This window comes from Hemiscyllium ocellatum, chromosome 19 (assembly GCF_020745735.1).
Source record: "Hemiscyllium ocellatum isolate sHemOce1 chromosome 19, sHemOce1.pat.X.cur, whole genome shotgun sequence".
NCBI classification, from domain to species: Eukaryota; Metazoa; Chordata; class Chondrichthyes; order Orectolobiformes; family Hemiscylliidae; genus Hemiscyllium; species Hemiscyllium ocellatum.
In genome coordinates, this window is record NC_083419.1 from 52,733,597 (window position 1) to 52,749,132 (window position 15,536).

Here is a 15,536-nt window from a genome sequence, read left to right on the forward strand (position 1 = left end):
TCGGTGGTGAGCTCTGAGTTCAAAAGCAATTCTCCGATGAGCGGCTTCAGCGTGATTATTAGTGCGATCTTCATCATTTATTGTTGTCTCATAGACCGACCACATATCATGGGGAAACAAAGGTGCCCTTCAGCTACTGCCACGTCTGTTGTAGAGTCCAATATAATTAAATTCAAGCCAATCTAGTATTGGTTGTAGTTCTTGAGGCAAAATATCTGCGAGTGCTTCTATGTAGTTATCATGGTCAGTAAGTGGCACAAAAGCCAAAGCTGCACATTCGTTAATAAGAACACTAGGTACTTCCTGCGATTCTTCTGCATGACGTTTTAAACTTGTTTTCACTTTCACAACTTGGACACTTAGAGTCATAGAGTCATAGACATGTACAGCATGGAAACAGACCCTTTTGTCCAACCCGTCCATGCCGACCAGATATCCCAACCCAATCTAGTCCCACCTGCCAGCACCCAACCCATATCCCTCCAAACCCTTCCTATTCATATACCCATCCAAATGCCTCTTAAATGTTGCAATTGTACCAGCCTCTACCACATCCTCTGGCAGCTCATTCCATACACATACCATCCTCTGCGTGAAAAGGTTGCCCCTTAGGTCTCTTTTATATCTTTCCCCTCTCACCCTAAACCTATGCCCTCTAGTTCTGGACTCCCCAACCCCAGGGAAAAGACTTTGTCTATTTATCCTATCCATGGCCTTCATTTTGTAAACCTCTATAAGGTCACCCCTCAGCCTCCAACACTCCAGGCAAAACAGCCCCAGCCTATTGAGCCTCTCCCTGTAGCTCAGATCCTCTAACCCTGGCAACATCCTTGTAAATCTTTTCTGAACCCTTTCAAGTTTCACAACATCTTTCTGATACGAAGGAGACCAGAATTGCATGCAATATTCCAATAGTGGCCTAACCAATGTCCTGTATAGCTGCAAAATGACCTCCCAACTCCTGTACTCTATACTCTGACCAATAAAGGAAAGCATACCAAACGCCTTCTTCACTATCCTATCTACCTGCGACTCCACTTTCAAGGAGCTATGAACCTGCACTCCAAGGTCACTTTGTTCAGCAACACTCCCTAGGACCTTACCATTAAGTATATAAGTTCTGCTAAGATTTGCTTTCCCAAAATGCAGCACCTTGCATTTATCTGAATTAAACTCCATCTGCCACTTCTCAGCCCATTGGCCCATCTGGTCCAGATCCTTTTGTAATCTGAGGTAACCCTCTTCGCTGTCCACAACACCTCCAATTTTGGTGTCATCTGCAAACTTACTAACTGTACCTCTTATGCTCACATCCAAATCATTTATGTAAAAAGGACAAAAAGTAGAGGGCCCAGCACCGAGCCTTGTGGCACTCCACTGGTCACAGGCCTCCAGTCTGAAAAACAACCCTCCACCACCACCCTCTGTCTTCTACCTTTGAGTCAGTTCTGTATCCAAATGGCTAGTTCCCCCTATATTCCATGAGATCTAACCTTGCTAATCAGTCTCCCATGGGGAACCTTGTCAAATGCCTTACTGAAGTCCATATAGATCACATCTACTGCACTGCCCTCATCAATCTTCTTTGTTACTTCTTCAAAAAACTCAATCAAGTTTGTGAGACATGATTTCCCATGCACAAAGCCATGTTGACTCTCCCGAATCAGTCCTTGCATTTTCAAATACATGTACATCCTGTCCCTCAAGATCCCCACCAACAACTTGCCCATCACCGAGGTCAGGCCCTTCTTAAACAGTGGCACCACATTTGCTAACCTCCAGTCTTCCGGCACCTCACCTGTGACTATAGATGACACAAATATCTCAACAAGAGACGCAGCAATCATTTCTCTAGCTTCCCACAGAGTTCTTGGGTACACCTGATCAGGTCCTGGGGATTTATCCATCTTTAACCGTTTCAATACATCCAGCACTTCCTCCTCTGTAATCTGGTCATTTTGCAAGGTGTCACCATCTATTTCCCTACAGTCTATATCTTCCATTTCCTTTTCCACTGTAAATACTGATGCAAAATATTCATTTAGTATCTCCGCCACACAAAGGCCACCTTGCTGATCTTTGACGGGCCCTATTCTCTACCTAGTTACCCTTTTGTCCTTAATATATTTGTAAAAACCCATTGGATTCTCCTTAATTCTATTTGCCAAAGCTATCTCATGTCCCCTTTTTCCCTCCTGATTTCCCTCTTAAGTATACTCCTACTGCCTTTATTCTCTTCTAAGGATTCACGTGATCTATCCTGTCTATACCTGACATATGCTTCCTTCTTTTTTTTAACCAAACCCTCAATTTCTTTAGTCATCCAGCATTCCCGATACCTACCAGCCTTTCCTTTCACCCTGGCAGGAACATACTTTCTCTGGATTCTTGTTATCTCATTTCTGAAGGCTTCCCATTTTCCAGCCATCCCTATACCTGTGAACATCTACCTCCAATCAGCTTTCAAAAGTTCTTGCCTAATACCATCAAAATTGGCCTTTCTCCAATTTAGAACAACAACTTTTAGATCTGGTCTATCCTTTTCCATCACTATTTTAAAACGAATAGAATTATGGTTGCTGTCCCCAAAGTGCTCCCCCACTGACACCTCAGTCACATGCCTTGCCTTATTTCCCAAGAGTAGGTCAAGTTTTGCACCTTCTCTAGTAGGTACATCCACATACTGAATCAGAAAATTATCTTGTACACACTAAAGAAATTCCTCTCCATCTAAACCTTTAACACTATGGCAGTTCCAGTCGATATTTGGAAAGTTAAAATCCCCTACCATAACTACCCTATTATTCTGACAGATAACTGAGATCTCCTTACAAGTTTGTTTCTCAATTTCCCTCTGACTATTAGAGGGTCTATAATACAATCCCAATAATGTGGTCATCCCTTTCTTATTTCTCAGTTCCACCCAAATAACTTCCCTGGATGTATTTCCGGGAATATCCTCCCTCAGCACAGCTGTAATGCTATCCCTTATCAAAAATGCCACTCCCCCTCCCATCTTCCCTCCCTTTCTATCCTTCCTGTAGCAGTTGTATCCTGGAACATTTAGCTACCAGTCCTGCCCATCCCTGAGCCATGTTTCCATAATTGCTATGATATCGCAGTCACATGCTCCTAACCGTGCCCTGAGTTCATCTGACTTCCCTGTTAGGCCCCTTGCATTGAAATAAATGCAATTTAATTTATTAGTCCTACCTTGTCCCTGCCTGCCCTGATTGTTTGACTCACTTCTGTTCTCAGCTGTAGCCGTCTCAGACTGATCTCGTTCCTCACTATTTCCTTGGGTCTAATGAACTGCTGAGAGACAAAAAATTCCTCGACATCACTGTCTTAATTAGGAGAACACTTTTAGTTTCAAACTCAACTCTTCCAACACACTCCTTCCTTACCTCTCATGTTCTACCCTCTATATTAACCTGAGGTCATCCAAACCTCTGCTGTCCATGCCCTAACTCATTTCTAATTCCATTCACCCAGTTAAGCAATGCCTCAGCTTTGAGATTCTCACACTCATGTTCAAATCCCTCTACAGCCTTGCCCCTGCATAATCTGTAAACCCCTCCAGCACTGCAAGCCTCGGAAATCTGTGAACTTCTAATTCTTGATTCTCAATCTCCAATTTTAATTACTGTACCAGTGATCGTTATGCCTTCAGCTGCTTGGGCAGCACTTTTGGTTTGCCCTCCTCATGCTTCTGCCTATATCTTATTCATTTTTTGAGATTAAAATCTGTTAAGCTCCTTAAATTCTATCCCTTTAACCAAGCTTTACATTACATGACCTAATATCTCTGTTCTTAGAATTAAGGTTGCATTATAATGCTCCTGTGAAACACCTTGGGATGTTTCCTGTGCTATATAAATGTAGGTTGTTGTAGTAGAATACAAGTTAAAGAAGCCAGCTGTGAACAAGTGTAGTTGGAAATATAATTAGATAAAACTAAGAGTTACAATGCTAAGAGGGACTGAGGAGAACCAAACCGAAGAGCAGGAAAATCAATGTTTTGGGCAAAAACCCTTCATCATTCATTCCTGATGAAGGGTTTATGCCTGAACGTCGATTCTCCTGCTCCTTGGATGCTGCCTGACTTGCTGTGCTTTTCCAGCATCACACTCTTGACTTTAATCTCCAACATCTGCAGTACTCACTTTCGTCTCATAAATGATACGCACTCACCAAAATCAAATTCTTTCAATGAAATCAAAATAGTGCAGAGTCTAGAAATCTGAAATAAAGAAAACAAAATCTCAGACAAAGACTAAATCTAAGACAAGAGTTATTGCTTATGACTTTATTGTCATAAATCGTTTGAATTGCAAAGAAGAGTTATACTGAACTTGAAACGTTAACTCTGTTTCTCAGTCAATAGGTGCTGCAAGAATTAATGCAAGAATTTCTCTAGCGCTTTCAATTTTTATTTCAAATTTGGTACACTATGCCCCTTCATCCCATCTATGACTTGAGCTCAAAGGGATGAGCCTATATAAATTTTAAGACAAGCAATTAACATCATTCATATTTCTATTCTTGTAATGTTGATTTTGTTGGTATCACTTTATGTAATTATCGTAGCAATCGATAAAGCACAATAAATAGAATTTAAAGTTCAATTGCTTGTTATATTTTAGTTCTTCGCCCTTTCTTCTGATCACTAAGAATACAAATATACAGCTGTGGGTCTGTGACTTGTGCACTGAATGATATGCTTCATTTCATTTATTGATTCTCACTCAGCCTTTGGACTTTCCTTTCTCTGCTTCATTTAGCAGCAGTTTATTTCGGAAGATTGACAGCAGATATGCTCTTGCCTTTGCATTGATTCTCATTCAGAATTAATACTATTTTTAGCTTCACCAGTTAACCTTATTGCATTTGGAAACTTATATCTTAAGTCATGTTAGATAGAAACTATTTTTAAGTTAACTTAGTTCCATGTTCTAAATCAAATGCGTAGTAACTATTTGCTTTGATAACCTGGTGTAACAGATATTTCAAATGTACACTGAGATCAGTCTGTTATATGCATAAATGATTCATTTTAAGCTAACCTCCTGAAAGAAAGAGGAAAATACAAATTGAGTCAAATATTTGACTCATGTCATTCAAAACGGCTCAGTATGAAGGACCAGGATCCATTTCAGGAATGTTACTGTAGAAACATCCTGGGATCGTCTCCTTGATTGATTTTCACAAGCATTCTGTGAAAATAGGCAGATCACTAACTAAAGGGGCAATTATTCAATTGGAGTTCAACCTATGAATGACAGCTTTCTTCTTACTCACATAAAATTTTTACTTTTTAAATAAAACTTACAGAAATTCTCTAAGAGTGATTTTGTTTGTGTTATTTCATCTTTTGTTTAAATTTCAGCATATGCTGGGTCTTTGATTCTGCTACTCTTTTATTCTATACATTCAACATTATCCACATTTTCACTCCTTACATGTGTGTACTTATCCAAAAATATAAACAGGTTTGTGTTTTAATTTGTATGTCAAAGAGATCAGCTTTATATATTTAATGAAACACAGAAGTACAAATGAGCACACAACTTCTGAAAGAATGACTAAGGTCCACCAGATTATTTAAGTAGATGACTGAAGGACTCAAAGTTATTCATTCCAGATGCACACAAGGTTCTGTTACTGCCCCTCATCTCTCTTATAATTTTGAGTTGTCCATTGTTTAGTGCTGTCCTTCTCTGTTAAAAAAAAATTATGCTAAATATTCTGCTATTTTCTGCATGTTTTAATGCGGTGTTTATGTGTACATTCAAATCAACATTATGACAAGATGTAGTCAAAGTTCATTGTCCAGCAATAGTGAAAAGCATATTTAGTTTGATTACCTTCCTTAAAATGTTTGTTCCATTTCACTTAATAGTTGTACAACAAAAGCTGTATTTTTAAATAATTGGTGGCGTGCTCTCTTCTAATATATTTTATACTTTTATTCACTGACTTGGCTTAGAGCTCCCAAGGTTGGAAACAGATTTGAGGGTTGGCTCTAGGTTACATTTAAGCTTGACATACATAACAACTTGGCAGATCCATGACATCCTTGTTTCGTCGATAATATTTCCCATGTCAGGATCTGGTTTAAGCAGTTCCTAATGAGTGTGTCTGACAGAAGGCAATAGGCTTAGATGTCTAGAACTTCAAACAGACTTGTACTTTCTATGCTGAATCATATGTAGAAGTCTGCCTCTCACTGCTGAAGGCATAAATTCATCGAACTTCTGGTGTATAAACACATAAGTTTCTTATGACTATTCTTGGTGACACAAACTCTGGAATTGGACTTCTAGCTAGATTTATACATCCAAGACAAAGACCTCCTATTGATCACTCTGCCTCCAATTAGTGGAACCATTATTTGAATGTGACATTGTGTGTATCTATGCTCTGAACTGGAAGATTTTGCAGTATTCTCATGTATTTCAGTGAGTGATACAACTCACCACCCACTCAGGAGATCTGTTTGATCTCACAATAATCCTGACAAGATTAAGCGTAAACATGTCAATTCTCTAATGATTGACTAGTGGTGAGAAGGAATTTCTTTTGTGTGGAGTTGGTTTCAAGATGACATAAGTTGGCATTGGGAAGGAGGAATCCAGTACCATTCCCTTTTGCAGACTCTGATTATGCAATATCTGAGCCAGGACAGTGTGCTGGAATCCTGAACTAATTATTGACTGTCCAACTTGGCTTAGAGATGGGAGCCAAGAAAGTCAAAGGAAGCAAAAAGGCTCATCTGTCCTTGGAGGCTGGATTCATCCCACTCAACTGTAAATAAATGAGCTAAAGTGAAACAGCCAATCAGCAGGAATCCTATTTGCATTCTTTGGGTCTACAGGTCAAATTTCATTTGTACCCCAGTGTATATTTGAGAGGGTAGGTATATTGAATATGTCTCTATAAGAATAACCTAGGCTGTTTTTTAATAACCTCTCCACCCCCACCCCACTCCGGCACCTCTCCGCCCCCACCCCACTCCGGCCTATCACCCTCACCTTGACCTCCTTCCACCTATCCCACCTCCATCGCCCCTCCCCCTAGTCCCTCCTCCCTACCTTTTATCTTAGCCTGCTTGGCTCTCTCTCTCTTATTCCTGATGAAGGGCTTATGCTCGAAATGTCGAATTCTCTATTCCTGAGATGCTGCCTGGCCTGCTGTGCTTTGACCAGCAACACATTTGCAGCTGTGATCTCCAGCATCTGCAGACCTCATTTTTTACACTCTGTTTTTTAATATGCCAGTTGAAATGCTACTTATGAAGATTACACTGTAGTTTGGATGAAGAGCGCCAAAGCATGGTGATGGGCTAGTGCTCAATTGTTCTGTGTTTGATAATGAAAGTCTGTTCACAATGGAAGCTCACTGTGCTTGACTTGTTAAGTCTTGGTGTAGACTCAGAGAAAGGTAAGCAAAGCTAGAAGTTAGTTACTAGATGAATGAGAGTGCACGTTTTTCTAAAAAAACTGTAAGTTGTCCTCCTGGCCCAGACAACCTAGACACTGCATAGCTCCAGGATATGAAATGTGCATATGGAATGAGCTGAACATTCCAGGAAGGAAAACAGTTAATAGAATCAGTGCAAGAGAATTGGAGTCAGTAGTAAAATAAATTATGGATCTCCAGAATGTTTAACAGATTAACGCTGTATTAAAATTGTTCACACCACACTAGAAAATATTAAAGTCAAAAAAATTAATTTATGCCAGTGGATTGACATGTCACTTCTAATGAGTATCTCATATTAGCAGCTGCCGAACCACATTATATCAGTGTGTATTTCAGTATATCTATTGTTTGTGGTAAACAAAGCTATGTTTTAATTGAATTTGTTTGCAATTGCAAAAAATGCCTGATAAGCTACTGAGTGTGTTTTACAATTAGATAGTATTTCACAAAACAGTGTTATTGAACTACAAGGAAATTGGGAATCTCATCACCATTTCTTTACAGCATTGTACTTGGCAAAGCAAAGGTAAGATTATTTGGTCTTTTTTCTTAAATTGACGTTTACGTTATTTCTTATAGTCATTTTTAAAAACACAAAAAAAGAGAATTATTTTACAAAGATACTGATTATCAATTGAACAATTATGTGATGAAATTTGTACATGATAGCATTTGATTTTGATTTAAATGTTTGCAAACAATGGTCTTTGCTGTTTGCATTGTAAACAGTATAAAAGGCATTCATTTTCAGAGAGCTGTGTGCAGTTAGTTTAATTTTGTTAACAGTGAGTACTGCGAAGGAAATTTTCTTAAGTGAAACTATTTATCCCGTATCCTTTCAAAATCCCAAAGTCTTGGTCAATCTATTTAACTGTGGTATTGTTTTCATTATGATAGGAATTGCTTTGAAGATAGAATTTATGCAAAAATTGCCTATAAGCAAAGAATGTTGAAAATGGAAGGTGAAAATTTAGATATATGCTAGACACATCCATCTGATGCAAATACTGTAGTTTGAAAAATATATTGTTTTACCGAGAGAACAACCTACTCCTGTATGTTGCTAATAGGGCCCTCAACAATCTTTGAGGTAAAAACAATGACTGCAGATGCTGGAAACCAGATTCTGGATTAGTGGTGCTGGAAGAGCACAGCAGTTCAGGCAGCATCCAAAGTGCAGCAAAACCGACGTTTTGGGCAAAAGCCCTTCATCAGGAATAAAGGCAGAGAGCCTGAAACGTGGAGGGATAAACTAGAAGAGGATGGGGGTGGGGAGAAAGTAGCATAGAGTACAATGGGTGAGTGGGGGAGGGGATGAAGGTGATAGGTCAGGGAGGAGAGGGTGGAGTGGATAGGTGGAAAAGGAGTTAGGCAGGTAGGACAAGTCATGGGGACAGTGCTGAGCTGGAAGTTTGGAACTAGGGTGAGGTGAGGGAAGGGGAAATGAGGAAACTGTTGAAGTCCGCATTGATGCCCTGGGGTTGAAGTATTCCAAGGCGGAAGATGAACCGTTCTTTCTCCAGGTGTCTGGTGGTGAGGGAGCATGGTGAAGGAGGCCCAGGACCTCCATGTCCTTGGCAGAGTGGGAGGGGGAGTTGAAATGTTGGGCCATGGGGCAGTGTGGTTGATTGGTGCAGGTGTCCCTGAGATGTTCCCTAAAGCGCTCTGCTAGGAGGCACCCAGTCTCCCCTGCCACCGCAGGAACTGTAAAACCTGTGCCCACACCTCCTCCCTCACCTCTATCCAAGGCCCTAAAGGAGCCTTCCACATCCATCAAAGTTTTACCTGCACATCCACTAATATCATTTATTGTATCCGTTGCTCCCGATGCAGTCTCCTCTACATTGGGGAGACTGGGCGCCTCCTAGCAGAGCGCTTTAGGGAACATCTCCGGGACACCCGCACCAATCAACCACACTGACCCGTGGCCCAAAATTTCAACTCCCCCTCCCACTCTGCCGAGGACATGGAGGTCCTGGGCCTCCTTCACCGCCACTCCCTCACCACCAGACGCCTGGAGGAAGAACGCCTCATCTTCCGCCTTGGAACACTTTAACCCCAGGGCATCAATGTGGACTTCAACAGTTTCCTCATTTCCCCTTCCCCCACCTCACCCTAGTTCCAAACCTCCAGCTCAGCACTGTCCCCATGACTTGTCCGACCTGCCTAGCTCCTTTTCCACCTATCCACTCCACCCTCTCCTCACTGACCTATCACCTTCATCCCCTCCCCCACTCACCCATTGTACTCTATGCTACTTTCTCCCCGCCCCCACCCTCCTCTATCTTATCTCTCCAGGCTTCAGGCTCGCTGCTTTTATTCCTGATGAAACGTCGATTTCGCTCCACTTTGGATGCTGCCTGAACTGCTGTGCTCTTCCAGCACCACTAATCCAGACCCTCAACAATCTTTGGTTACCAAAGTGAAAAACTCAGCAAAGATTCTATCCACGGCAGTTTGCTATACAGATAAATGCATAAGCATGCAAATTAGAAGCAGAAACACGTTAGTCAACCCTTTGAGCCTGCTCAGCTATATAATAAGCTCATGACTGATATCATTTTCATTTGATTGCAACCTCAAATCTACATTCATCCCTTTGCTTTACTAAGACTGTAACCGCCTCTGCCTCAATGATTATTAGAAGACTGTTTCAGCCACTTTTAAGGAAAAGAACGCCAAAGACTCATGACCCTCTGAGAGAAAAGAAAATCCTCCTTTAAAAAAAATCCTCAGTCTCTTAAAATAGATCTCAAAGATTAACATCTTTGAAAAGTTTACGGTGCATTTATTACCATATTGAATTAAACTGATGGCAGTGGAAGAATACTTAGTTCATGATAGCACTCATTGACAAACTACAAATGAGAATTGTTCTTCTGTATATCTTATCTGGGTCTGATCATGGGCCTTAGTCCAACTCCTGGTGGGCCCTCACCCTGTCCTGGACTTAGTGGGTTCCCTAGAGCCCTGTGCTATGGTTATTGGGCCCTTATCTAACCCCCTGTCCACAGCCCTGCACTACAGTGCATAATGAGGAAAAGTTTCACTTGTACAATGTCTTCTTGGGGGAAAATGGGAATAATAGAAAGGGAACTTAATACATAAAAAGAGAGTTATTCATTGGCCACTATTACCTATCTGACTTACATTTTAATCAAACCATAAACTTCTCTGAAACAGGCAAAAATGTTACTGGAATATTCAAATTCTAATGCCATCTTAAGCCTCTAATGTGGATTTCAGCTAACCCATACCTCTACATTTGACAAGTATCTTCTCACTTGCTGCTAGTTCCTCAGCAAAAGTTTGTTTCTAAGTCAGATTCTTTAAAACCTCAGTGCTGTATTTGATTCCAACTGGAGCTTCTGACCACATACACCATCAGCGAAGACCTTCTATTTTTAGCTCTGCAACATTGTCTGACTGTACTCTGTTTCAATTCATCTGCTGCTTTATCTTCATCTTTACTATATCTAGGTATTGCAATGTCCTATGCTCCATAAATCTGAGATCATTAAAAATGCTCTCAAGTATATCCCAAATTTTTCTCTATGCCTTATTTTTGTTTTTATACTCATTCATGGGATGTGGGTGTCACCAGCTAGGCCAGCATTTATTGTTTATCCCTAATTGCCCAGAGGGCAGTTAAGAGTCAACCACATTTCTGTGGTGTCTAGAATTGCATGTAGTGCAGACCAAGTAAGGATTGCAAATTTCCTTCTCTAAAGAACATTAGTAAACCAGGTGTGTTTTTTTTTTGGACAATGGTCATCATGAGAATCTTATTTCCTAAATACTATTGCATTCATAGTGGCTCAGTGGTTAGCACTGCTACCTCACAGCGCCAGGGACCTGGGTTCAATTCTAGCCTCAGGCAATCGTCTATGTGGAGTTTGCACATTCTCCCTGCCTCTGCACTGGTTTCCTCCAGGTGCTCCAGTTTCATTCCACCGTCCAAAGATGTGCAGGTTAGGTGAATTGGCCATGCTAAATTTTCCATAGGGATGTGTAGGTTAGGTACATTAGGGGAAATAGAGGGTAGGGGAATGGGGTCTGGATGGGTTACTCTTCAGAGGATCAGTGTGAACTTGTTGGGCTGAAGAGCCTGTTTCCACACTGTAGATATTCTAATTCTAATTCCAATTCCACCATCTGCCACAGTGGGGTTTGAATTCAGGTGCCCAGAACACTACCTAGATCTCAGAATTAATAGTCTAGCAACAATACCACTGGGCCATTGTCCATCCACTCATCAGTTCTATGCTCAATATCATTCATTGTCACCCAGGGAGATACTGACTGACTAGAATTTTAAGATTCTCATCCTTGTTTTCAAATCTTTCCGTGGTTTCATCCTTCCTTATTGATGTAATCACCTCTAGCAACACAATCCTCTATGATATCTGTGCTCCTCTAAGTCTAGTTTCATAAGAATCCCTGGTTTTAATGACTCTGCCATTTCAGATTGTTGTTTTGGCTTTCCAAGTCCTAAATGCCTCCCAAAGCCCCTCCTCTTCTGGATCTGGCACAACAATGCCTCTACTTCCTCAGGAGGCTAAGGAAATTCAGTATGTGCGTAAAGATTCTCACCAAATTTTATAGATGCACCATAGAAAGCATTCTATCTGAATTCATCACAGCTTGGTATGGCAATTGCTCTACCCAGGACTATAAGAAATTACAGAGTTGTGAACATAGACCAGTGCATCACACAAGGCAACCTTCCATCCACTGACTCCAGTTACACTTCTCACTGCTTTGGGAAGGCACCCAACATCATCAAAGATCTCTCCCACCTTGGTTATAATCTCTTCCAACCTCTTCCATCGGGCAGAAGATAAAAAAAGCTTAAATATACATACCAACAGATTCTTCCTCTCAGTTATTAGACTTCTGAATGGATCTCTCAAGTTTTAAATTTAATGTTGATCTCGCCCTTTGTACACATCTGCAATTTTGTGTTTCTCGCCCTGTTCTATTACCCTAATGCACTTTGTAAGATACAATCTGCCTGTACTGCCCACAAAATGAAACTTTTCGCTGTACCTAGATACATGTGACAATAATAAATGAAATTAAAATCAAATCAAATCAAAAGTTCCTTTCTTTTTGGAGTGGGATTTTTTTTATGTTGCTAATTTTGGTGTCTTTTTTATAACTTCAATAATACAGTGTGTGACCCTGAACTTCTTAAAATCTATTTTGACCGAGGCTTTTTGTAATATATTCTAATGTCTCCTTTTATGACATTCTCACATTTTGCTTTGTATTGCTTCTATGAAGCACCTTGGAAATTCTAGTATGTTAAAGGTGTTACATAAATACAAGATGTTCTTGTTTTTCTCACATTTGTTGCCTAGCAACAAATACCTTTTTCTCCCATTTATTAGCTCAGACAATCTTACCATTAAACACTTCTTCAAAAAAAACTTAAAACTAATTTGCATTAACCTTAATTTGCATATTCTAGCCATTTCAGGTTTTCGTTCTATAAATATTTGTATGTCAACAATCAGCTCGTTAGCTGTGAAACAAAGAGCTGACGAGTCACTAATCACTGTTCGGGAAGCAAGTGGGCGGCACGGTGGCACAGTGGTTAGCACTGCTGTCTCACAGCGCCTGAGACCCGGGTTCAATTCCCGACTCAGGCGACAGACTGTGTGGAGTTTGCACGTTCTCCCCGTGTCTGCGTGGGTGTCCTCCGGGTGCTCCGGTTTCCTCCCACAGTCCAAAGATGTGCGGGTCAGGTGAATTGGCCATGCTAAATTGCCAGTAGTGTTAGGTAAGGGGTAAATGTAGGGGTAGGGGTACGGGTGGGTTGCGCTTCGGCGGGTCGGTGTGGACTTGTTGGGCCGAAGGGCCTGTTTCCACACTGTAAGTAATCTAATCTAATCAATGTGACAAAAGCTTATTAGGCTTATTTCTTTTGTATAATATTTTTATTGGAGGTATTAATCCATTTTAAAATGAACTGCTAAAGATTGCTTTTTCTAACTCCTGCAGAAAATTGTGTCCTTTTCTGCACATGCCAATGCTTGATTTTTCTCAAACGAAATTTGAGGAAAATCAATCAACCACCTTCTGCTAATATTGTCAACAATGATTTCTAGGGTTACAGTGAGAATTCTTATAAACTGAAATGCTTCCTCGTCTAATTGTCATTTCATGAGAACGTGCCCATTCAGTTCCTTTGCATTGTTGTATTTAGTGAGCCTTCCATATTTAAGCATGATTCAACCTGAGCAGCAAACATTTTTGGTCAATTTAACGTCTCCAGCCATGAAATTGTGGCTTCAAGCAGACTTCTGGTGTCAGCTACCTTTTCAAGTTCTTCATCGAATGGCAATTCTTAAAGCTTTCATGTTCTTTACCTAACGTTATACATGAAGTTTCCAGTCGATAGCAGTCAAAAGCAGAATAATTGGCTGATTTCCACATTTCCCCCATTCAGCATTCACCTAACAATATGGTGCCTCCACCGATACTCTGATTAAAGTAACTTATTTTAGTACAAATAACTTACTTTAGGGTAGAGTCTGGGTTGCATCTAGAACCTTTCTTGCTATACATCACTTCACATCTAGTTTGTGGAGCCCTATTAGAATTTAACATGTTTCAATTAGATCTCCTTTCATTATTCTAAACTCTAATGAATACAGATCCAATTGAGCTAATCTCACCTCATACAACAGCCCTGCCATCCCTAGTGTCAGCCTGATGAACCTCCACTGCACTCCCTCGATGGCAATTATGATCTGCCTTAGGTAGGGAGATGGAAACTGCATTAAATAACTTAGGTGTGGTATTACCAAGGCCCTATAAAACTACAATGAGCCACCCCAACTTCCAAATGCAAATCCTTTTTCATTGAATGCCAACATACCATTAACCCTCCTAATCACTTGCTGCATCTGCCTGTCTCCTTCCATTGACTCATGTGGAAAGACACCCAAATCCCTTTGCATTCACATTTCCCAAAATCAACATTTAAGTAATACTCTGCCTTTCTTTTTCTCACACCAAAAGCGTATGATTTCACATATATATCCACATTACAATGCATGTGCCATGTGTTTCCCCACATTTTCAATTTGTCCTGAAGCTTCCTTGCATCCTATTCACAACTCTTAATCCCATCTAGTTTTGCGTCATCAGCAAACTTGGAAATGTTACATCTGATTCTTTCATTTATATATATCGTGAATAACAGAGACTTAAGCACTGATCCTGACTACTAGTTATCACTTGCCACAGAAAAAGATTCATTCATTCCCACTATGTTTCTGGTTTGTCAATCAAATCTTGATCCATGTCTATGTATTAGCCCCAGTCCTGTTACTTTTACCCACTAGCCTCTTATGCGAGACCTTATCAAAACCTTCCTGAAATCAAATTGTACAAGATCTCCTTTACCCACGATACAACCTCAAAAAAAAAGGCTAGTAGATTACCAAAGCATGATTTACCTTTCATAAATCTATGCTGACTTTGTCTAATCCCTTTAAACTTTCCAAGTGTTCTATTATCACATCTTTTATAATGGACTCCAGCATTTTCCCCCCATGGGTGATGTTAAGCTCATTAATATGTAATTATGTTTTTTTTCCTCCCACCTTTTTAAAATATGGGGTGATATGGTGTTATACAAAGAATTCAATTCATTCTGAAGTCAATCATTTCCATATTTGTATTTTTTTTCCAGTCTAACACTTTTTTGTTATATATTGCAGATTTTGGTGCCTTTTTCAATTTTAATGACACATTTGATGACCCAAAGGTAATGAAAATATCTAAATTATGTTTTGGCTGTCTATTGTTCACTTTAAAGAGTTATTTTATGTTTGAATTCACACGTATATAGGAATGCATTTTCATTTAGTACCTTGTTCAAATGCTTCAACATATATCTTAAACCACAAGAACAAATAATTTAAGAATAATCAAGAGTTCTAAGAAATATTGTTATTGCTTTTAACCCTCCCTCCCATCTGCGTTCCACTATACAATGTGCACTTTTTTTTGTTAAACTTTTCAATGTTTAATGTTTC

At 40.1% G+C, this 15,536-nt stretch overlaps 1 protein-coding gene across 5 annotated transcripts in view; it reads left to right on the forward strand.

Annotated features, from left to right (window-relative positions):
* Positions 1 to 15,536, forward strand: part of ptprz1a (protein tyrosine phosphatase receptor type Z1a) — a 255,622-nt gene that overhangs the window by 164,379 nt on the left and 75,707 nt on the right. For 4 of the 5 annotated variants that reach the window (XM_060839467.1, XM_060839468.1, XM_060839469.1 and 1 more), the window contains exon 11: positions 15,219 to 15,265. The exons of the other annotated variant lie outside the window; for it this stretch is intronic. In XM_060839467.1, the coding sequence (XP_060695450.1) occupies positions 15,219 to 15,265 (47 nt within the window). The remainder of the gene's footprint in view (positions 1 to 15,218; positions 15,266 to 15,536) is intronic. 5 annotated transcript variants of the gene reach the window in all.